General features: G+C 44.8%; 1 protein-coding gene across 4 annotated transcripts in view; it reads left to right on the top strand.

The window, feature by feature from the left end:
- Positions 1 to 24,685, top strand: part of LOC127584828 (microtubule-associated serine/threonine-protein kinase 1-like) — a 178,621-nt gene that overhangs the window by 56,848 nt on the left and 97,088 nt on the right. For all 4 annotated transcript variants that reach the window (XR_007958439.1, XM_052041790.1, XM_052041791.1 and 1 more), the window contains one exon: positions 24,503 to 24,591. Coding sequence is in view for 3 of the 4 variants with exons in the window: in XM_052041790.1 (XP_051897750.1) it covers positions 24,503 to 24,591 (89 nt within the window). In the remaining variant the exon portion in view is untranslated. The remainder of the gene's footprint in view (positions 1 to 24,502; positions 24,592 to 24,685) is intronic.

Raw genomic sequence — 24,685 nt, 5'->3', positions numbered from 1 at the left:
CAGAAAGACGAATTTCACTGTGTGTTTAGATGTACATGTGACTAACAAATAAATATCTTATCAACAATTGCAGGAGTCATCTGAGTATGGTTCTGACTATGAATAAAATAAGAAATATAAATGATAAAAAGCAAAGGTGCCCTGTGCTAATCAAATTTGCACAGTAGTTCGAAGTTCCTTGGTCCAATATTCATTCACTGAGCATGGGTGTCAATGGCAAGGAAGACATTTCTTCCCTGTTGCTAATTGCCCTTGAACAGAATGGTTTGCTGGGCCATTTCAGGAGATGAAGCATGTTGCTTTAGCTCAGGAGTCATGTGTGGGGTAGACGAGGAAGGGGGTGGCAAGTTTACTTAGTAAACGATAGGTGTTTATGGCAATCCAGCTTTTCATTGTCATTACTGATGTTGGCCCTTCATGCTAGATTTATCTGATTGGAGAAATCTTCAGTTCTTATGGAATTTGAACCCCATCTTTGGATTGCTAGTATCACCACTTTGCCACCATGACTTACTATATTTGTTGAGGGAATTGGCTTGGAAGAGTTCATAAAAGCCCAGCTTTGTGTTGAATTAATGCACCAGACTTGGAGGGGATCTGGTGCCATGTCGGTGTGAAGTTGCTTTGTATCCCATTTCCAGCAGAGAATGATTCCAGGGGTGAGGGATTTCAGGGATAGACTGGAGAAGCTGGAGTTGCTATCTGTAGAGCAAAGAAAGTGTACAAGGTCATGATGGTTTAGACAGGGTAATTGAAGGGAATCTGTCCTCATTAATAATAGTTTTAAGTGCATTTTGTGTATGGCACAGAAATAGGCCATTTGGCCCAACCACTTCATGCCAGCCTTTATGCATTTAAGCCTCACTTCATTTTTCTTCATTAAATCTATCAGCACAAACCTCTATTACCTTCACCCTCATCTGCTTGTCTAGGCCCCTCTTAAATATATCTGTGGTATTCACTTCACTCCACTCCCTGTGCGAGTGAGTTTCACATTGTCACCGCTCTTTGGATACAGAAGTTTTTTTTCTGAATTTCCCGCTGGATTTATCGGTCACCCTTGTATCCACTCTATCCAAGACCTTCATAATCTTAATGAGTTCTACGTGGTTACCCTCCGTCTTCTCTCAAGAGAAAAGAGATCTAGTCTGTCTTTCCTGACAGGTACACCTTTGCATTTATGGCATCATCCTTAAAAATCTTCTTAGCATCCCCTCCGGTACTTCTATTTCCTTTATATGCTATGGTGACCAGAATTGTACGCACTACTGTAAGTGTGATCTAACCAAGGCTTTAGCACAACTTCCCTATTTTTCAGTTCTTTCCCTCTGTAAATTAGCCCTAGTATTTGGTTTACATTTGTTTGTGTGGCTGCACAGAATAATGCCATTATTCCCATTCCCCACTCCTGATTTCCCAGTAACCCTGCAGCTTACATGCCCAAGAAGTCTGTGTTACGTGGTGAGGAATGTGGGGAAAATGCAGAGTGTGGTTAGAATCTAGACTTCACTGCCTGTCGGGCCAGTGGAAACGATCAGTCAGGGTTTTAAAAAGGGAATTAGGTAAGTACTTGGGGTAAAATAATTTTCAGGAACTATAAAGGGAGAGCATGTGAATGGAACTGATGGGATTGCTCATAGGAACTGGTGTGAATTCAATAGCTGAATGGCCGCCTTTGGTGCTTTAAAGATTGTGTGATTTGAAGAAAACTTTTGGCTACTAGTTCAGGTCGAAGTCGAGTTTATTGTCATCTGCACAAGTCCATGTGTGCACGGGTGCAGTGAAAAACCGACCTGCAGCAGCATCACAGGCACATGGCATCAGATACATTCACAAGAAAACCATAAGCATAAATATACAAGAAAGAACACAACTGTGACAAAAAAAAAGCACAGGCCATTGTAGTGCAAAATGGTCATAGTGTTGCTATACCGAGGTGGTGATTAGGGTTGTGCAGGTCGGTTCAAGAACCGAATGGTTGAAGGACGTTGTAAGAATGATGGCAAATTTGACTAGGTGGGTTGGTTGGGGAGGGAAGCTTGTGTGATAAAACCTCTGGGGAATATATCGAGCTTGAACTTCACAGCTCAGGCAACATCCAAACACTGGTGGCCCCATTGGACCGCCCTCCGCAAATCTGCCGCAGTGAGAATGAATGTGCTGCAGGTTCAGTGTTAAGAAGCTGATGGAGTTGACTGTTTTACTTCAGCTGAACTGAAACAGAATGGTGAGGTGACCAATCCTGTTTCAGCTTCTACCTGCATTTGCCATGCATTTGCCCAGCTGCCTCACCAAATTAAATACCCTCCTTCCCCAGCCTTTGCAAATCTGCCCCAAGGCTTTCGCTTGGCCTTTCTCTGACCTACGTAGAGTCATAGAGAGATGCAGAACAGAAATGAGTCCTTTGGCTCCTGCAGTCCGTGTCAACCATCAACATTCATCCTGCATTTATCCCATTTTTATTCTCCCCATGTTCTCATTAACTCCCCATAGATTCTACCACTCACCTACACTTTAGGGGCAATAAACCTATCAACCTGCACATCGTTGGGATGTGGGAGGAAACTGGAGCACCCAGAGGAAACTCACGCGATCACAAGGAGAACGTACAAATTGCTCACAGACAGCACCCGAGGTCAGGGTTGAACTCTGGTCTCTGGAGCATGTGAGCAGAGCCCCCTTGCAAGCATAACATAAACAAAGACCGCTCCTGCACTTGCTCTGCAATGGCGATAGTTGGGTAGGTTGTGATTGGTGATGAATGGGGAACAGTCAGTGCAACTGTTGAGTGAGGGTCAGATACCTCGAGGTTAGGGTTGGGACTTCAGAAAATGGGGGCAAGATCTGGCTGCCTCCTTGAGATGGACTCTTGACCTCACAATCTACCTTGTTTGACCTTGCACCTTATCATCTACCTGCAATGCACTTCCCTGCAGCTGTGACACTTTACTCTGTATTCTGTTATTGTTTTTACCCTGTATTACCTCAATGCACTGTGTAATGAATTGATCTGTATGAATGATATGCAAGACAAGATTTTCACTGTACCTCAGTACAAGTGACAATAATAAACTATTACCAAATATCAGTACCAAGATCTGGCTGCTGGGGGAGGGTTGAGATTGAGGCACATTGCCGGGGAGGGGCAGTCACAATTGGACCAGTGAAAGGAAAGGCGGGGAGCTTGAGGGAGACTTACAGTGAGAAGTAGGAGCAAGTGGTTCTAAGCTTGGATCTGCTGGCATTGCAAATCAGGCCACACATTCGTTGACTCCATGGTCTCTGCAGGATTGAATTTTGTGACCACAATGCCTGGAAACAATTTGATTTCCTCCATCCAGGAGGCAGTAAATCAGTTTTCAGGTAAACTTCCATTGTGTGGCATGAATAGTACATAGAACGTAGAGCAGTACAACGCAGTACAGGCCCTTTGGCCCACCATGTTGTGCCAAAGGGATGTGCTGATTGTAGTTCGAAGCAATGTAATTTCTGAGCTATCTCCCTCCTCCAGTGACCGACCCGATCTTTGCTTGGCTCTACTCCTGCCTATATAATAATTGAAGTGTTTCTGGCAGTGGCACCTCTTCAACCCTTCCCAGCCCTGCTCCTCCCAACCTCGTCACCCGCAGGCAGTGGATTGGTTGCCCTGTGGATGTTAATTTCCTGGAGCCAACCATTTCACCTCAACCCTGTTTGTCAGATGGTCAAGACAAGCTGTTCTGTAAAAAGACTCATCCAAATACAGGCCCTTCATCTCCAACCTCACTCTTTTCTCTTCAAGTTCCGGTTCATTGTTGTCATAGGCATACATACATGGTATAAATGCCATGAAAATTAGCTTTTTGCAGCAGCAGCACAGTACATTAACAAGATGAGGGCAAATATAAATCTGTATAAACTTAAATTAACATAAATTATACGTAACACACGTGCGATATAAACGTAAGGACAGTAGTACAAGGTTGAGAGAGGAAGAAAAAGCCTGGCGTAGTGTTAAGGTTTTTCAGGTCGGTTCAAGAACCTGACGGCAGTGGGGAAGAAGCTGTTGTAGAACCTTGAGGCGTGGGTCTTCAGGCTCCTGTACCTCCTGCCTGATGGCAGCATCAAGAAGAGGGCTCTTCTTGTCAAGAAGAGTGTCTCTAATCTTGCCACGGATCCACCCTCTTAAATTCCCAAATCATATTTCTGATCCCTGAAATTCTGGTCATATTTCTGTCTTATGAGGATAGGTTGAGTGAGCTAGGGCTTTCCTCTTTGGAGAGAAGGAGGATGAGAGGTGACTTGATAGAGGTGTACAAGATGATAAGAGGCATAGATCGAGTGGACAGTAAGAGATCTTTTCCCAGGGCGAAAATGGCTAATACAAGGGGGCATAATTTTAAGGTAATTGGAGGAGGGTATAAGGGGGATGTCAGAGGTAATTTTTTTTTTACCCAGAAAGTGGTGGGTGCGTGGAACGCACTGCCTGCAGAGGTTGTGGGGTCAGATACATTAGGGACATTTAAGAGAGTCTTAGATAGACACATGAAGGATAAAGAAATGGAGGGCTATGTGGGAGGGAAGGGTTAGAAAGATCTTAGAGCAGGATAACATGTCGGCACATCATCATGGGCCGAAGGGCCTGTACTGTGCTGTAATGTTCTATGTTCTCCTTTCCCTTCTGTTACAAAACCTTCCACAAAATAGAAATTTTAATGATAAAAGACAAATGGCTTATGCTGATCAAATTTGCACTGAAGTTTGAAGTTCCTTGACTTCGGTTGAAAATTAATTCATCGAATGTAGGTATCAATGGCCCTTCCTACTTCCCTCTGCTGGGGTATCAGCCACTGGCATCTGATACCCACCCCTTTATTGCCGCAAGGTTTAACAGGTGACTTTCACCTTTCTAGCTCAGGGCACAGAGAGTTAAAGTCCCAAACTAAACACAAAATCTAGGTCCTCACCTCAGAGCAGTAGTGAGGGATGTTGTGTTGTCAGAAGTGCTGTCTTTCAGAGGAGATATTAAACTGAGGCCCTATCTTTTTTACCTGGCGGATGTAAAATGTTGTAGGCTGACAGACGTAGAGTGATAGTCATCAAGTCATACAGCACAGAGACAGGCCCTTCAGGTCACTGTGTTCATGCTGACCTTTTTGTTCTTCTACACTGATTCCATTTGTCCGCATTAGGCTTGTATCCTTCTATGCCTTTCAAAATATTATAGAGCATGCAATGTTCCTGAAATTATTTCTAAGTAGAGAGAGACACAATCCGAATCAGGTTTATTATCACTGACATCTTTCGTGAAATTTGTTGTTTTGTGGCAGCAGTACAGTGCAAGACATAAAATTACTATAAGTTACAAAAATAAATAAATAGTGCAAAAGAGGAATAATGAGGTAGTGTCCATGGACTGTTCAGAAATCTGATGGCTGAGGGGAAGAAGCTGTTCCTGAATCATTGAGTGTGGGTCTTCAGGCTCCTGTACCTCCTCCCCGATGGTAGTAACGAGAAGAGGGCATGTCCTGGGTGGTGAGGGTCCTTCATGATGGATGCCACTGCCTTGAGGCACTGCTTCTTGAAGATGTCCTCGATGGTGGGGAAGTTTGTGTCTGTGATGGAGCTGGCTGAGTCTACAACCCTCTGCAGCCTCTTTTGATCCTGCACATTGGAGCCTCCATACCAGGCGGTGATGCAACCAGTCAGAATGCTCTCCACTGTACGTCTGTAGAAATTTGCAAGGGTCTTTGGTGACCTACTGAATCTCCTCAAACTACAGATGCTGGAAATCTGGAGCAACACACAAAGGAGCTGGAGGAACTCAGTGGGTCAGGCAGCATCTATGGAGGAGTCAAGAGGGGAGATAGCCAATGTAAAAAGATGGGGAAGGGTGGACCAAGAACTGGCAGGTGATGGGTGTATTCAGGTGAGGGAGGTGATGGGCAGATGAGGAAGGGAGGAGAGTGGGTTTCACGTGAGGGGGGGTGGGGGTGATCATCTGGTACAATATCATGGAGGTTGGAATCTGAAGTTAACATTTTGGCTGGGATGTGCTCTTAACAGGACCAGAGAAAAATTGGGGATAAATAAGTTACGATGTAGAGCAGAAGGGGAAAAGATAAACTGGGAAGCTGGAAAGTAGGAGAGGTGAAAGGATGTGCAACGATGGTCCAGGGCAAAAGTTGGTAAGAATGGGGCACATGACGAAACAAATGATTGCTCAGAACAGTTAACTGAAATCACTGTGGCATCTGTAAAGCAATGATGTGTTTAATTGGAAAATGAAGTGATGTTTGCTGATCTTCATTGGAACATTAGAGGAAGCTATAAACAGAAAGGAGTGAGTTGGAGAATTAAAGCAGACATCTAGGAGCTGGTGATCACTCACTCTTATGTGGAGCTGTTCTGCAAAGTGATCACCCATTTTGCATTTGGTCTCCCCAATTAAGGATACTACTTCAGAAGTAGTACAAGTAAGTGTGTGCTTCACCTTGAAAGAGCGTTTGGGTGACCTGGATGGCAGGAAGGAGTGCGGTTTCACAGATAAGTGGTTGGGAAGGGGCTGGGAATTTTGAATGGACCAGGGAGATGCAGAAGGAACAATCCCTTTAGAATGCTGAGTTTGGAATCGTGGAGATGTAGGAACTAGTGGAGGATGGTCCATTAAACAGGGGGCTTTGGGCTGAGGATAATGTCATGGGAAACCCTTTCGTGGCTCTGGGAGGGAGACAAACAGATGTGCTAAAGGTATATCAACCTGCCTACTGTCACCTCTTATCCAACATAAGGAGGTAGGCTACCGTTGTGATACTGGTATCCAGCACCAGATCTAGTCAATGAGTTAAAGCCCACCGTAACAGCTAGCAGTAATTAAGTAAATCAAGAATAAACTGAAAATCTCAGTAATGGTGAAACCATCAAACTATTACAAAATCCTCTCTGCCCGATGTGTGCCACCAGACCCCAGCCAGGTAGCTAATTCTAAGCAAGCCTTTCAGATCAGGATCAATGAGGGATGGGGTATAAATGCTGGCTTTTCTGGAGACATTCTCATTCCATGATGGGTTTCCTGAAAAACCCTGAAAAATCAGATGAACTGGTCATAATTACTGGCCTGATTGTGGGATCTTACTTTGTACACCTTGGTTTTTGCATTTGGCATACAACTTCAGAAGTTTTCAAAGTAATGCCAGGCAATTGATGGATTGTTTTCAGTACAATAATTTTTATTAAGCTCCCCTGTAATTAATCATTAAATCACCCCAGGGAGAAAGCCTTAAAAGTGTTCTGCAAATGCCAATATAGACTGACACCCCATCCATAACCTTAAATATCCACTTCTGTTACCACCATCATGTTGTAGCTGCAGTGTGAACCAACGAAAGTTGCATTGCAGCAACTTGATAAGGCTTCCACAGCAACTCCCAAACCCACAAGTTCCTTCATTATCAGGTGTAAATCTTGGAACTTCCTACCCAACAGCTCTGGTCACCATCCTTGTTTTTCTCAAACTTCTTAGGAAGTCCCTATAAAATGGATGACTTGCTTCCCTTCCAGTTTTCTGGGTTCTAAGGTGGCTGATGAAGCCAATGCTGGAACCACAAACTTTTCCACAGATGGGGCAGGAGACACCTGACGTGCTGGGCAGGTCGATAGTTTGTAGGGTGGTGTGCCCCTTTCTCCCACTTACACAGGGCTTCTGTATTCTGATGCTCAGTGCATTCCTTCTCCACTTTGAATTGTTGTGGGACAGGGATTCACAGGGGTCAGTGAGGACATTACATTTCTTCACTGAGGCTTTGAGCACATCCTTGAATCATCTCTCCATCTGACAGCTCAGAGTAGGGGGTCTGTTTTGGGAGTCCGGTGTCGGACTTGTGAATGACATGTTCATCCCTACACAGTTGACCGAGTGTCACTAATGCCTCAGTGATAGGGGTATCGACCTGGGAGAGAACACTGATGTTGGATTGCTTATCCTTCTGGTGAACTCAGACAGTGGTTCAAGAAGGTGGCTCACCACCACCTTCCCGAGGGAATTAAGGACGGACAATAAAATTTGTTGTCCACATTACAGAAATTAATTCCTGATGTAGGTTACACAGAGTTAGCTTTGGAACTGAATATGAAGGTGACAGAATCCTCAGACTCCAGTGTGGGTTCAGATGGAAGAGGATTTCTCTTATCTACAGGGAAGCAAATGCTGAGGCTTGTTCAGGACCTTGTATCCCTTGGAGACCCTCCAGAGCATCTGTAGAATTTGGAACCTGTGCACCTACCATGTCCATGACTGTTTTAGCTCTGCTTGTTCATTAAAATAATCTGAGCCTCCTGTCAGCAGCTCGAGAGTACTTTCAGCACGCAGACTGCAGCAGTTCAAGAAGGTGTTTCACCAGTACCTCTGCTGATGCAGTGAGAAGATGGCTGATAAATTCCGGCTATGCCCACTACACCCAGGTGGGAATAAAGGAAAATGTGCAGGAGTTGTACAGCACAGAGGCTCTTCAGCCCATCACGTTAATGCTGACCTTTTTACCCAACATAAATCCCATTTGCCCACACTAGGACCGTATCCTTCTATGCCTTCCCTATTTACATCGTCTGCCTAAATGCCTCTGAAGTGTAGTGATTATATCTGATTCCACCTCCTCTAACAGTGCATTCCTGATATCAACCACTCTCTGTGGGGAAAAAAGAAATCCCTTTAAAACTCCTTCCTCTCGCCTTAAACCTATGCCCTTTTATTTTTGATACATGCCATGGGAAAAAGGTTTTGAATGTCTACCCTATTTATTGCCTCTCATGATCTTATATACCTCTATCAGGTCACACCTGAACCTCCTTTGCTGCAGGGAAAACAAGTCCAACCTATCCAACCTACCCTGATAATTAAAGAACTCCAATCCAGGCGACATCCTGGTGAATCTCCTCTTCACTCTCTCCAGCGCAATCACATCCATTTGGTTAGCATGGACGAGATGAGCTGAAGGGCCTGTTTCCATCCTATGTGCATGAAACACCTTCAGAAGCCTACCTTGCACCAAGTATTTACTCATTTATCATAATAGACTGGATTTTGCTGGACTTGGCCTACTTTCCAGACTCGCCACGCATGGTCCCTGCCTGCCTAAGCTTACCTTGTCTGGATGAGCAAGGTCAAATGAGCTGCCTTACTGCACCCCAGGTGTTCTCTGAGAAGGAGCAGGACCAGGCCTCGGGTGACAGATTCTGGGCCCTGGCCCTTTGGCAGTTCATAAATTTGCAAACGTCTCCAACAGTCGATGGTTTTTTAAAACTATTGATCTGGATTTAAACATTAAAAGAAATAAAACAATTTACAAAGTTAAACAACAATACCTATAAGATTATTTAAAATGCTTTGAACCCTTACAAATAATTAACAACATTAAGCAGTACGCTTGCCTGCAATCAAAAAGAAACTGCGGATGTAGGAAGTCTGAAATAAAAACAAGATGCTGGAAATGCTCAGTGGGTCAGGCAGCTTCTGTGGAGGGAGAAGAGGTCAATGTTTTACTTGGAGAACCTGTTCTGACAAAGGGACTGGGAGGTGAAACAAGAACTCTCTTCTTTCCACAAATGACTCGCTGAGTGTTTCAGCATTTTCTGGGTTTACTTGCCTGTATTCACCTTTTTCCATAGGGTATGAGACTCCATTCAAGTCATCCTGGACAAGCTACTGCCTCCAAACCTTCTGTATTAGGTCAGTGCACATTGGTGAGTCTGGCAGTGGAGTGGAAGGTCAGAGTGACAACCTCTCGGACTTGTCAGGTCACCCCTCAAGCCTCCTCTGCTCCAGTGAAGGCAAGATTTGCCCATGACTAAAGTCCTCCAATCCAGGCAACATCCTGGCAAATCTTCTGTGCACTCTCTCCAGTGCAACCATATCCTTCCCATGTGCATGGAATATTTCCACACGTCTGATCTGATTGTAACCCCAACTCCTCATTCCATTCGACCCGTGGTAACCTTCCATCTCCCTGATCCTTGCTTATCAAGAATCTGTCTTACTTTTACCTTAAAAATATTCAAGGATTCTGCTTAGAACAGAGACCAGCACACGACAGGAACAGACCCTTCAGCCCACAGTGTCTGTGCGGATCATGATGCCAATCCAAACTAATTCCACCTCCCTGCATTTGATCCATATCCCTCCATTCCCTGCCTGTCTAAATGTTGCTATCGTACCTGCTTCCTCCACTTCCCCTGGCCAAAGACCATTGATCCTCAGAGGCAAAAGCCACAGTCATAGAGTCACCCACAGTGCAGAAACAGGCCATTCAGCCCACAGAGTACCTGCCAACCATCAAGGGCCCATTTCTACTAATTCTACAGTAATCCCCACAACTTCTCCCAGATCTACAACTTGCCTACAGACCAGGAGCAGTTCACAATAGCTAATTATCTGCCGACATGCATGTCTCTGGGATCTCGGAGGAAACTCGCGCAGTTACAGAGAGAACGTGCAAACTCCACACAGGCAGCGGCGGTCAAGATTGAACCAGGCTGCCGGTGCTGTGAGACTCCAGTTCTATGTTGCGTGCACGTCTGGTTGCCAAGTGATAGGAAGGATGTCATTAAGCTGGAAAGGGTGCAGAAACGATTCACAAGGATGTTACCAGGATTGGAGGGCTTGAGTCATGAGGAGTGACTTGGATAGGCTGGGACTTTTTCCCTGGAGCAGAGGAGACTGAGGGGTGGGAAACAAAGGACTGCAGATGCTGGAATCAAGATGAGAAACACTATGATGGGTGACCTTGTGTATAAAATCATGGGGCGTAGATAGGGTGAATGCACACAGTCTTTTTCCCAGGGGAAGTGAGCCAAAAACTAGAGGGCACACATGGGAAGATTTAAAAGGGACCTGAGGGGCAACTTTTTCATTCAGGCATTGGTGGGTATATGGAACAAACTGCTAGAGGAAATGGTAGAGGCAGGTACAATTATGACGTTTAAAAGGCATTTAGACAAGAAAGCAAAAGTATAAAATTGTGTGACTGTTTGCATACATCTGTTTGTGTGTGTGTGTGTGTGTGTGTGTGTACACCTGTGCATACCTGCGTATGAATGAGTGTGCCTCTTTTAGATGGCATTTAGACGGATAGGAAAGGTTTGGGGGGATATGGGTCAAATGCAAGCAAATGAGACTAGCTCGGGTAGGCACCTTGGTCGGCATGGACAAGTTGGGCCAAAAGGCCTGTTGTTGTATAACTCGATGACTCTACTAACTGCATCACTGCGCTGCCCCCAAAGTTTCACCTCGCTTCTTATTTTTAAAAATGACCTCTTCTAGATTCTTCCACAAGAGGAAACATTCACCCCACATCCATCTTGTCAAGAACCCCCAAGATTTTAAATACTTTAATTCGGTTTACTTTCACTCTTCTATACAAGCCGAGCTTGTTCAATCTTTCCTCTTAAGACAACCCACCCACTCAAGGTATCAATCATTTTAATACAGCTCAGGCTAGAACAGACGATAACATCACAGAATTACCAAGTGAGGTATATCTCACTTTGATTTCAGTGCAGCTGGAATGAAATCAGAGGATAAAACGGAGAATATAAGATGTGAAAGTATGTTTGACAGATTGTACCCAGAGGCGCCTGATGTGTGTTGTCCTTTAATTTCCTGTCAGATCAAGATCATTTTGTACACTTTCCTTCATGATGCAGCATTTCATTCTCTTGCTTTGGGGGGAGAAGTGAAGGGTAATAACGGAAACCGTTTACAGCCGTGGCTGAGTGATTAGCACCTTGACTCCCAGGTCAAAGGTCATGGGCTCAAAGCCTCCTCAACCTCTAGGCATTATGTCACGTGCTCCAAGCTGACATGGTGCAGTGCTAAGGGAGTGCTGAACTGTCAAAGGTGCTCTTGTTTGGATGAGAAGTTAAACTAAGGCCACATGTGCCCACTGCAATGATCTGGGCCAAAATTCATTCTGCGGTTGGCACCATTAAAATGGATGATCTGTCTTGGTGTATATGGGAACTTTTCTGTGTTCAAATTGGCTGGTGGCATTTCCTGCAATTTAAAAAGTACTTCTCTAGTTGTGAAGCATTCAGACACGTCCTGAGGTCATGAAAGGCAGCCTGGAGATGCAGGCCTTTCCCTTTAAATTGTGAATAACATTAGCAAGTTTGCTGATGATACAAAGTTGGGTGGCAGTGTGACATGTGTAGAGGAAGTCAGGAGAATTCAAGGTGATTTGGATAGGTTGGCTAAGTGGGCAGATACTTGGCAGATGAAGTTTAATGTGGATAAGTGTGAGGTTCTCCACTTTGGGAGCAGGAACAGGAAGGCGGATTATTATCTGAATGGTGTGGAGTTAGGTAAGGGGGAAATACAAAGGGATCTAGGAGTCCTTGTTCATCAGTCACTGAAAGTGAATGAGCAAGTGCAGCAGGCAGTGATGAAGGCTAATGGAATGTTGGCCTGTATTACAAGGGGAGTTGAGTACAAAAGCAAAGAGATTCTTTTGCATTTGTACAGGGCCCTGGTGAGACCACTCCTGGAGTATTGTGTACAGTTTTGGTCTCCAGGGTTAAGGAAGGATATCCTGGCTATAGAGGCCGTGCAGCATAGGTTTACGAGGTTAATTCAGGGGATATCGGGACTGTCTTATGCTGAGAGGTTGGAGAGACTGGGATTGTACACGCTGTAATTGAGAAGATTGAGAGGGGATCTGATTGAAACATACAGGATTATTAAGGGATTGGACAAGATAGAGACAGGAATATGTTCCAGATGTTTGGGGCAGTCCAGGACCAGGGGGTATGATTTAAGAATAAGGGCTAGGCCATTTAGGACAGAGGTGAGGAAAAACTTCTCCCAGAGGGTTGTGAATTTGTGGAATGCACTGCCTCGGAGGGCAGTGGAGGCCAATTCTCTGGGCACTTTCAAGAAGGAGCTAGATAGGTTTCTTATAGATAGGGGAATCAAGGGATATGGGGACAAGGCAGGAACAGGATATTGATTGTTGAGGATCAGCCATGATCTCAAAATGGCGGTGCAGACTCAAAGGGCCGAATGGTCTACTTCTGCTCCTATTGTCTATTGTCTAAATGTAGACCTTTGGTAAAAGGGAACAGTTACAGTTGGAAGGATGCTGGTGATGAAGAACTGAGAGAAGCAGAAAAGATGCACACTTATTTATACGCAGGTACGCACAGGCACACAACACACACACCACACACACAAACAGATGTATGCACATATACACACAAACCTAGATGTGACACAAAACAGCCACACATTTTATACTTTTGCTCACAGTCATGTGGACGTGGACTCACACTCATATTGCCTCATGCGCACGTGTACACACACACACACACACACACACACACACACACACACACACACACACAAATAAGTGGCACTCACTCTTGCTCAGAAATACATACACAGGCACTCATTCACCTCATGTTATCTCACACACACACACACACACACACACACACACACACACACACACACACATATATACACACACACAGATGGGCCCGCACACAAATACTTGTACAAATATTCATATACTCTCAGAAATACAGGTACATTCACTCACATGTACTCCCTTGTGCATACACTTGCAATCTCTAACACATGCACCCCACACACACACACACACACACACACACACACACACACACACACACACACACACACACACACACACACACACGATCTTATGCTGACCTGTTCAGGGAACGAAAGCTCCTAGATTTATCCATGGTGAACATGACATTGACAGTGTCATCCGGGACCACAGTGTCAGCTCAGCAGAAGGAGAATCGGCCCAAGATTCCCATTTCTGATTATCATGCAATGAACCTGCAGTTTGCATTTATATAGTGCCTTCAACACAGTGAAATATCCCTTGGAGCTTAAGAGGAGCGATTATCAAATAAAATTCAACTGAGTTGTGGAAGGCAGGATTAGGTGAGGAAAGTCTTGGTCAAAGCTGTGGGTTATATCAAGCATCTTAAAGGGGGAGAAGGTGACAGAGATTTAAGGAGGGAATTCCAGAATTCAAGGCATCAACTGCTGAACGCACTGCCAGCAGTGGAGGAGTGATTAAAATTAGAGATGTACAAGGGGCCAGAACTGGAAGAGGACAAGAGGTTTTAGTGGCTTGGAATGCTCCAGCAAGGAAGTGCCAGAGCTCGACCTTTGAATGAGGACAAAAACTGGCCCAGCTGTGAAAGCCTCGGATGCCATCTGTCTGGCTGAGAAACACACAGCATCAGACTATTGATACCCTCCACAGCCAGCTGAAGGGCACAGATGACTTCTACAGTATGCTGACACAGATCACCTGGCACCTCAGAGCCTAGAACATAAAGACAACACAAGGTGCTGGTTCAGGCTGTTTGGAACAACTGCTCTCTGGTGGTAATTTTGATTCCCCAAAAATATCTCTATGACTATCAAATCCTTCGTGATCTTAAAAACAGACAGGGTGACCTGTCCTGGGCCCAGCACATAGATGCAATTACAGGGAAGACACACCAGCGTCTTTCCTTTCTTAGAAGGTTAAGGAGATTCATCTTGTCACTGAACACTCTAACAAACTTCTACAGATGTACTGTTGAAAGTATCCTGACTAGTTGCATAATAGTTTGGTACGGCAATTCGAGGGCGCAGGAATATAAGAAGCTGCAGAGAGTAGTGGACTCTGCCCAATACATCACAGGCACAACACTCCCCACCATCGGTAGTATCTACATACTGCCTCAGGAAGGCAACATCCATCATCGAAGATCCCCACCATCCAGGCCATGCCATTCTCTCACAGCTACTGTTGGGCAGGAGGTACAGAAGCCTGAAGTCCCGCACCACCAGGTTCAAGAACAGCTACTTCCCTTCAACCATTTGGTTCTTGAACCAACCTGCACAACCCTAACCACTACCTCAGTATAGTAACACTGTGACCATTTTGACCACTTTGCATTACAATAGACCCTTTTTTGTTCTAATCGTGTTCTTTCTCGTATAATTTTGTATAATTTATGTTTAATTTATGTTTTCCTTCTGAATGTTGTGTCTCCGATGCTATGTGCTTGTGATGCTGCTAAGCTTTTTGCACCTGTAGAAAGATGTACTCATGCATGTGACAGTAAACTCCAGTTTGGCTTTGACTTCTACACGATTAGATCACTCCTTGGCCTTCTCTACAGAATAAAGAGCTCCCACTTGTTTACTCTTTCCTACTGAACATAACCTTTCAGTTCTGGTTTCATCCTTGTCGATCTTTTCTGCAGCTGTCAGCCCTCCTCTTTCCAGATCTAAAGATTAAACAGAAAACACTGGAAATATTCCACAGGCCTGGCAGCGTCTGTGGAGAGAGAAATAGGGTTAACAGTTTAAATCGATGACTCTTCATCAGAATGTATTAGGTACTTAGAAGCGGAGGCTGTTCACAGTGTCAGGTGCTCCCCTATTCATGTGGATGAACCTGTTGTGCATCGTGGGCAGTTAATGAGGCCAATTTTAATTTGAAGTGTGAGTGCTGGGCATTCACTGAATGCATTTAGCTCTATGTTAATAAACTCATTGTCACTTTTTCAAATGCTTAATTGTCCTGTAAATACCTCGGATTAAAAAGGGGCAGCGGAACTCTGCTGATAGCAGTTCACTGAGTGATTGTAGCCCTGGCTGTTTCTGCTGCTGCTGTTTATGTGGTGGGCGAATTAACTGGAAATGCCCAGAGAGCTAGTTGGAGCTGATCAGGTCCCAGTCATAAGACCCAGTTCTTCTTCCTACAATCACCCCAGTCCCCATCACCCTGTTTCTTTCCCCTCCATCTGCCCATCACCCACACACACTCCTCCCACTGGGTCCCCTCCCCCTGTTCCCATCTACCCTCCTCACCTCCCTCATTTGATTCCATGCTCCCCCTCCTATCAGATTCCAGCATCTTTATCTCCTCCTCCCACCACCTCCCACCATCTAGCGCTATTTTCCACTCTCCGTTTTCACCTGCCTATCAGCCCTCCTCACCTGGATCCACCTATCGCTTGCCAGCTCTTGCTCCACCTCTTCCCCTCAGCTTTTTATACTGTCTATCTCCCCTCTCCTCTTTCAGTCCAGATGAAGGGTGTGGACTTGAAACTGGCCGTCCATTTTCCTCCACAGATGCCGCCTGACTTCCAGTTACAACATCAAGATTGACATTGGCCGGTCTGAGGGAACCCTGGCCCGTCAGAGGTGTTGCCTCTCAGAGCAGGTGTAAAAGACCAAGGATGCCATCCTTGGTGTCCAGTCGTCCCACGAGGACCAGAACAGGCAGATTCTTTGATTATTATCACAGTGTTTCTTTTGGGAGGTTATGTGCAAGCAAGTTCATGTTGTTTTCCATATTGTCACAGTAACTACATCCACATAGGCTGTAAGTGTAGTGGGACGTTCTGAGCCAAGAAGATATGCTCTAGAGACACGATTGTTTGTCTGTTTTCCCTCCCCTCTTCCCCTGCCTGTCCTTCATTTCTGCCCTCCCTCCTGCCTTTCCCTCGCTCCCGCCCTCCTCTCGCTCCCGCCCTCCTCTCGCTCCCGCCCTCCTCTCGCTCCCGCCCTCCTCTCGCTCCCGTCCTTCCCTCCCTCCTGTCCACCCCTCCCTCCTGTCTACCTGTAAGATTCTTTCTTTCTCCTTTCTCTCACTTCCTTCTCACTGATGAGACGGCACCTGGAATATTACGGTGGACGGACTGCAGCAAACATTCACCAGATTGATTCCAGGGATAGGGGAGGGAGGCTTTGATGATGGAGAATGAAGGGTGAGGGGGTTATTGGATGAGGATAGATTACACAGACTGGGCCTACACTCTGTGGAGACACAAGAGATTACAGATGCTGGAATCTGGAGCAACACACAAAACGCTGGAGGAACTCAGCGGGTCAAGCAGCATCTGTGGAGGGAAATGGACAATCAACATTCTGGGTCGAGGCCCTTCATCTGGACTTTTCAGGTCGAGACCCATTATCTGGTCTAGATAAAAATATAAGAGATAGGAGTAAGCCATCTAGCCTGTTGGGCCTGCTCTGCCATTCAAAAAGATCATAGATGAAGGGTCTAGACCTGAAACATTGACTGTCCATTTCCCTCCATAGATACCTGACCCGCTGTGTTCCTCCAGCATTTTGTGTCTTGCTCTACACTCTACAGAGGTTAGCAAAATGGGAGGTGATCACGTTCTTATGGGGCTTTACAGGGTAGATATAGAGTTGATGTTTAGCTTGGCTGGGGAGGTAAGAGTCAGGGATCACAGTCTTGAGATAAGTGGTTGGCTATTGAGAACAGAGAAGAAATATCTTCACTCAGAGGGCAGTGAATTTTTGCAATTCACTGACTACGAGGTCTGTGGACGCTCAGTCACTGTCTATATCCAAGATAGAGATCAGTAGAATTTTTTACAGATTAAGGCAATCAAGGGATACCGGCTTAGGGCAGGAAAGTGGTGCTGAAGTAAAAGGTCAGCGATTGACCACCAGAGCGATACAGAAGTTTAAAAAGTCTGGTCCTACTCCCAGTCCTTATGCTCTTGTCTGGAAGGATAAGCCAACGGGCCCCCTTGGTGTTTTGCATTTGTGCAAATCATTTTGAATTGTTGATTACCCCTGCCTTGTTTTGCTGAGGTCTTGAGGAGCACTAGATGCTAACAGCAAGCCAATTCCCTTGTCTGATAGCAGTTGAACTGACTGACTCAATAGACTAGAAGTTGTTCAGGGATTATTTTGTGTAACTACTGTGTAATAGTGATTTTGGGACAACAAACAATCTGCTTTAAGAACTCCGCAGGTCGAGCAGCACCTGTGGGAGGAAAGGAATTGTCGACGTTTTGGGTTGAAACAGTTGGGAGTGTTTGTGGCATTCTAGATTTCAAGTTCAAGTTCAAGTTACTTTATTGTCATTCATCCATATGCTATAAAGACACGTGGAGGAACGAAATGTCGTTTCCCCCAGACTCGCACAACAGAGGGCATACGTAAAACAGGAGACGTACAATAAATGCAGACAAAAAAATTGTGCAAGCACAAATAGTGCAAGAAACGGTATAAACAGAAAAAGAAGAGGACGAGGGATGGGATGGGATCAGTAGGTAATTGGTGGACCATGGAGGGTGAAGGATGATGGGCAGGTGGAGGAGGGAGAGGGGTTGAGTTGGGAGTCAGGGGTAGGTGGAGGTAGACAGAAAGAAGGCAAATGGAGTGAGATGGAGGGAGGGTGAAGGTGGAGACAGGTGTTGGAGGGTGATAAGTGGGAACATAAATCATACCAGAGAGTGTCTGCTCAACACTCATTAAAGAATACGAGGGTCCCTGTCTTGTAGATGGGGGTACCCTATTTCAAGATTCAAGATTGAAGATTTACTTTATTGTCATTTCTCTGAGTATTTTCATACACAAAAAAAACGAAATACTGTTTCTCACCAGCTCATATCAGTGCAGCAAAGAGAACAGTAAATATCTAAAATAGTGTATAAAACATCCCTAAAACAAAACTAAAAACATATCAACACCACATGTTCATATCTGCTAAAGTGCGTTAATGTATTAGTAAATGCTTATTCAGTAATTTTCAGGTGGATATCACATCTCTAAGACCCTCACCATTCCAGCTCTATCTCGTAGGCAAGGCTGCCCAGTCATCGAACTGCTGCACTTGAACCCCAATGGGCAGTCCAGCCTGGTTCTCAGTCCAGATGTTGGAATTGTTTCTCTGGAGGCTTTAGTTCTGGATCCTTTACACAGGGGATGGACTGAGCAACTCACAGAGAAGAAGAAGGCTGCTGCTCATTCTACAATTCATCTAATCGGTGGCCCCAGTATTTCTGACACAGCCTAAGAAACATCTCTATGGTTTGAGCACCAATCTGGCCAATGTACAATGAGTTGCCCGCCCTGCTCATTTTCCCTGGGCACCCACTGATTAGCCAACTGCAACTGGACAATTTTTATAGATGCACCACAGAAAGCACCCTATCCGGATGCATCACGGCAACTGCTCTGCCCAAGACCGCAAGGAAATGCAGAGAATTGAGGACACAGTTCAGCACATCACGAAAATCAGCCTCCCCTCCACAAACTCTGTCGACATTTCTTGCTGCCTCGGTAAAGCAGCCAACATAATCAGACACCCCTCCCACCCTGGACGTTCTCTCTTCTCCCCACTCCCATCAGGCAGAAGATACAAAAGCCTGAAATCACGTACCACCAGGCTCAAGGACAGCTTCTTTCCCACCATTATAAGACTATTGAACGGACCAAGAGGACGTTAAGGTGGATTCTTGACCTCACAATCTACCTTGTTATGACCTTGTACCTTATTGTCTGCCTGCACTGCACTTTCCCTGTAACTGTAACACTTTATTCTGCATTCTGTTATCGTTTTCCCTTGTACTACCTCAATGTACTGATGAAACGATCTGTATGGATGAGATGCAAAACAAAGTCTTTCACTGTACTTCGGTACATATGACAATAATAAACCAATTTACTAATTGCTGGGACCACCATCCTTAAGGTCCAGCCTTCTACCCTCTGACAATGGCAAGTTCCCCTCCCCACGTGCTAATGCCCCTTGCTGTTGAAGTACTGAATTAGGCACCTCAAGGTTAGCAAACAACATTAGCCAATAAGTGCAAGCTTGGGAGGCCAAATTAAATTAACGCTTTCTGAAAGGCAACAAAGGATTGGTGGGCTTGTAACTGACATTGGATGGAGGAGGGTTGCAGCTGAAGTTTAATGAGCTGCTTTCCGAGTTAATTCTCTTTAATAAACGCATCCAGCTCAAAGGTGTTCATGACACAGCACTGTGATAATCATTATCCGCTAGGTATTAATTTGTCTCCTTGAAGGGAGAGACTGGCAGAGGTTATTATTTGCTACATGCTAGGGAGGCTTGTTTGTTCCCTTGAATGGTCTTCAGTCTTGTTAAGGTACTTGGCAGTGCTCACTGAGATTATAATTATCTGAGGCTCGATGAAAGGAGAAAGGCTTAGAGTTTGGTGATATATGATTAAGATGACAGCTTTGTCTGACCAACGAGGCAGTCTTAATTGCTGTGTCTTTTGTCCCTGTTCTGGGTGAGTAATGTGACTGTGCCGTGCAGATTCACTGGATTGATTTCTGGGATGAGAGGGTTGGCCTGTGAGGAAAGATTGAACGTGGTGAGTCTATGGAACTTAGCAGAAAAAAAGATCTCATTGAGACATAGGATATTCTGAGAGGGTGGATGCTGAGAGGATTTTTTCCCAGGTGGGACAGTCTAGAACTACGTGGCATTGTTTCAGGATAAGGGGTAGGATGGGAAGTGGAGAAATTTCTTCACTTAGTTGTGTGGAAAATTCAAACTCCTTAAGAATTGGTATTGGTTTATTATTGTCACATGTACCAAGATACAGTGAAAAGGTTTTGTCTGCTTGCCAGATCATGCCATACATAATTACACCGAGGTAGTTAAAAGAAAACAGAATGCAGAATATAGTGTAGCAGTTACAGAGAAAGTGCAGTGCAGGTAGACAAATAAAGTGTAAGGACCACAACAAAGTAGATTGGGAGATCAAGAATTCACCTTATAGCGATATATTGAAGACTTTGATTTTGGAACAGACAATGGAATCTCATCAGTGATTTCAATGCAAAATAATTCAGAGCTCGAGTATAGTGGGCTGATGCAACAATGGAGCAAATAGGATGAAGTTCTAAGCGAAAGATTTTTGTTACCTACAGGTATCAACAGAGAGTTGATCAGCCATGGTGGAATAGGTTTGAGGAGCTCATTATCTCGTTCCTGTTCCTTTCAGTCAGAAATGGGAGGAACTTATAATGAGGGAAGAGAAATTGGTGGACTAATTAAATGCATAGTTTGGTTTTGCCACACAAATATTGGTATTGGTTTATTATTGTCACTTGTACCGAGGTACAGTGAAAAACTTGTCTTGCAAACTGATCTTTCAGGTCAGTTCATTACACAGTGCAGTTACATTGAGTTAGTACAGAGTGCATTGATGTAGAACAGGTAAAAACAATAACAGTACAGAGTAAAGTGTCACAGCTACAGAGAAAGTGCAGCGCAATAAGGTGCAAAGTCACAACAAGGTAGATCGTGAGGTCGTAGGTCATAGTCCATCTCATCGTATAAGGGAACTGTTCAATAGTCTTATCACAGTGGGGTAGAAGCTGTCCTTAAGTCTGGTGGTCCGTGCCCTCAGGCATCTGTATCTTCTACCCAATGGAAGAGTAGAGTAGAGAGAATGTCCCGGGTGGGTGGGGTCTTTGATTATGCTGGCTGCTTCACCAAGACAACAAGAGGTAAAGACAGAGTCCAAGGAGGGGAGACTGGTGTCCGTGATGCGCTGCGCTGTGTCCACAACTCTCTGCAGCTTCTTGCGGTCTTGGGCAGAGCAGTTGCCAGACCAAGCCGTGATCCATCCAGATAGGATGCTTTCTATGGTGCATTGGTAGAAGTTGGTGAGAGTCAAAGGGGATAAACCGAATTTCTTTAGCCTCCTGAGGAAAGAATTGGAATTGGTTGATTATTCGTCACATGTACCGAAGTACAGTGAAAAACTTGTCTTGCTTATTGTTCATACAGACCAATTCATTACACAGTGCATTGAGGTGGTGCAAGCTAAGGCAATAACACAATGCAGAATAAGGTGTAACAGCGACAGAGAAGGTGCACTGCAGGAAGACAATAAGGTACAACATAAGTTCTATTGAAAGAGAGGAGCTGAGTGAAAGTAATAATAGTTGGGAAAAGGTGTTCCAGAAAATTGACAAGAGTGAAGGCAGGTAAATCCCCTGGGCCAAATTAATCTACATCCCAGAGCACTTAAATAAATGGGCCTACAGATAATAGATGCTTTGCTGGTCATTTTCCAAAATTCTGAAGCAGTTCCGAGGGTTTGGAGGGTAACTAATGTCACCCCGTTATTTAAAAAAAGGAGAGAATTAATAAACAGGGAACTTTAGACCTGTTACTCAGGCAATGATAGTGGGGAAATGCTGGAGTTCATTGTCAAAGGTGTAATAGCAGACCCTTGGAAAACAGGGACAGGTTTGGACAAAATCAAGCATGGATTTCTGAGAGGGAAATCATGCTTGACAAACTTACTGGAACTTTTTGAGGATGTAATAAAGGAAAACTGGGGTTTGTGGTGTGCGAATTTTCAGGAGGTTCAATAAGGTTCTGCAGAACAGCGAGTTCTGCAGAACTGCAGAACAATACATACTTGAAGCACATGAGATTATGGAGATGTTGGGGGAGAATTAGATGGCAGACAGGGAAAAGAGAAGCCACTGGTCTTTATTCAATTGGTAGGCAGTGACTGGTGAGGTATAGCAGGGATCAGATGCTGGGACCCCAGTGATTTTCAAAATAAATTACTGACTTACATGAAGGAATGAAATGTTATATTATCCAAGTATGCAGTGGGAATGTGACGAGAATGCAGAGAAGCTCCAGTGTGATTTCGACAGGTTGAGCAAGCGGACAAATACATGGCAGAATGTGGGAAAAGTTGAGCTTTTGGTGGCAAAAACGTGAAGGCAGATTATTGGAGACACGAGAGACTGCAGGTGCTGGAATCTGAGCGGAAAAACCCAAACTGGACCCAATGCAGGGTCTTGGCCTGAAACGATGACTATCTGTTCGATTCACTAGTTGATATTGGTTTATTATTGTCACTTGTACAGTGAAAAACTTATCTTGCATACCGTTCATACAAATCAATTCATTACACTGTGCATATACATTGAGTTAGCACAGAAACCATTGAGGTAGTACAGGTAAAAAACAATAACAGTGCAGAGTAACTACAGGGAAGTGCATTGCAGGTAGATAATAAGGTGCAAGGTCACAACAAGGTAGATTGTGAGGTCAAGAGTCCATCTCATCGTATAAGGGAACCGTTCAATAGTCTTATCACAGTGGGATAGAAGCTGTCCTTGAGCCTGGTGGTATGTGCCCTCAGGCTCCTGTATCTTCTACCTGATGGGAGAGGAGAGAAGAGAGAATGTCCCGGGTGGGTGGGGTCTTTGATTATGCTGGCTGCTTCACCAAGGCAGCGAGAGGTATAGACAGAGTCCATGGAGGGGAGGCTGGGCTATGTCCACTACTCTCTGCAGTTTCTTGCAGTGCTGGGCAGAGCAGTTGCCGTACCAAGCCGTGATGCATCCAGATAGGATGCTTTCTATGGAGCGTCAATAGAAGTTGCTGCTTGACCTGCTGAGCTCCTCCAGCAGTTTGTTTTTTGCTTAAGCAATATTATTATCTGAACAACAATAGAATGGGAAAGAGGGAGACCTTGTGCATCAGTTGCTGAAGGTAAACATGCGACTGTAGCAGGTAGTTAAGAAGGCAAATGGTTTGTTGACCTTCAAAGTGAAAAACAGGGATGTCTTGTTGCAGTTATGCAGAATCTTCGTAAGACCACACCTTGAGTATTTTGTGTGCTTTTGGTCTCCTTATCTGAGGAAGATAATTTCTCAGGTATGTGCTATGAAGAGAGTGCAGTGAAGGTTCACCAGGCTGATTCCTGGCTTGACAGGACTAATGTATGAACGAGGATGTGTCAATAAGGATCACAGTTGCAAGACCTAGAACAAGAGGGGATCTCATAGAAACCTACAAAATTCTAACAGGGCTGAACAGAGGAGATGAGTAAGGATGCTCCTAATGGCAGGGGAGACCAGGACAAAGGGTCACCGTCTAAGGAAAAGGGGTAAACCATATATGGCTGAGATGAGGAGAAATTTCTTCTCCCTTAGAGTGGCGAGGTGAACCTGTGCAATTCTGTCCCACAGAAAGCATCTGAAGCTAGACTCAGATTGGTTTATTGTCAAATACACCAGGGTGCAATGAAATTCCTTGCTCGAATGAAGCTCACAGAGTAAACAATATACATGGTAATAATAAATACAAGTGCACAACAGCAGAATGGTGCAAAAACTATAGTGCGATCTGAAGTAGTGCAAAAAGAAATGCTGACGTGACAATAACAGAGTAATCCAGAGAGGTAGAACTAAGAGTCCAAGAATGTGGCAGCACAACCAGGAAGGGGATGTAAAGGAGGTGATTGGTTCAGGAGGCTGACAGCAGTGAGGAAGAAGCTGTTCTTAAGTCTGGGTGTCCAGGCTTTTGAGCTCCTGTATCTTCTCCCAGAAGGTAGAAGAGAGGAAAGGGAACGGCTAGCGTGGCAGGCGTCCTTAAATCATTATATATATTCATTAAATATATTTTAATAAAAGCTAGATATATTTCTTAAGGTTCGAGAGATCAAGGCAAAAGGGGAAAGCAGGTACAGGGACTGAACTTGGATGATGAGCCACAATCATACTGAACGGCAGAGCAGGCTTGAAGAACCAAGTGGCGTATTCCTGCTCTGTTTTCAGTATTCCTATGTTTATAATGCACTCAGCCAACGGGTTTGGAGATGTCTATCTGTATGCTGACATTAATGGTTATGATTCCGTTGTGTGTTTGTTGTTTCTCTGCAGTTGTCGAACCAGCAACAGGAAAAGCTTGATTCTGACCAGCACATCACCAACCCTTCCACGGCCTCATTCACCACTCCCAGGTCACCTAGGTAAGGCTCCGGGCTCCTTGGCTCTTGCTCTTCGCCACAGAGAAACACAGTAATACCAGTGGATAGGTTTAGAGGGATATGGGCCAAACGCAGG

This window comes from Pristis pectinata, chromosome 31 (genome assembly GCF_009764475.1).
Source record: "Pristis pectinata isolate sPriPec2 chromosome 31, sPriPec2.1.pri, whole genome shotgun sequence".
NCBI lineage: Eukaryota > Metazoa > Chordata > Chondrichthyes > Rhinopristiformes > Pristidae > Pristis > Pristis pectinata.
Note: the sequence above shows the minus strand (reverse complement) of the source record. Positions and strands in the feature narration are given on the sequence as shown.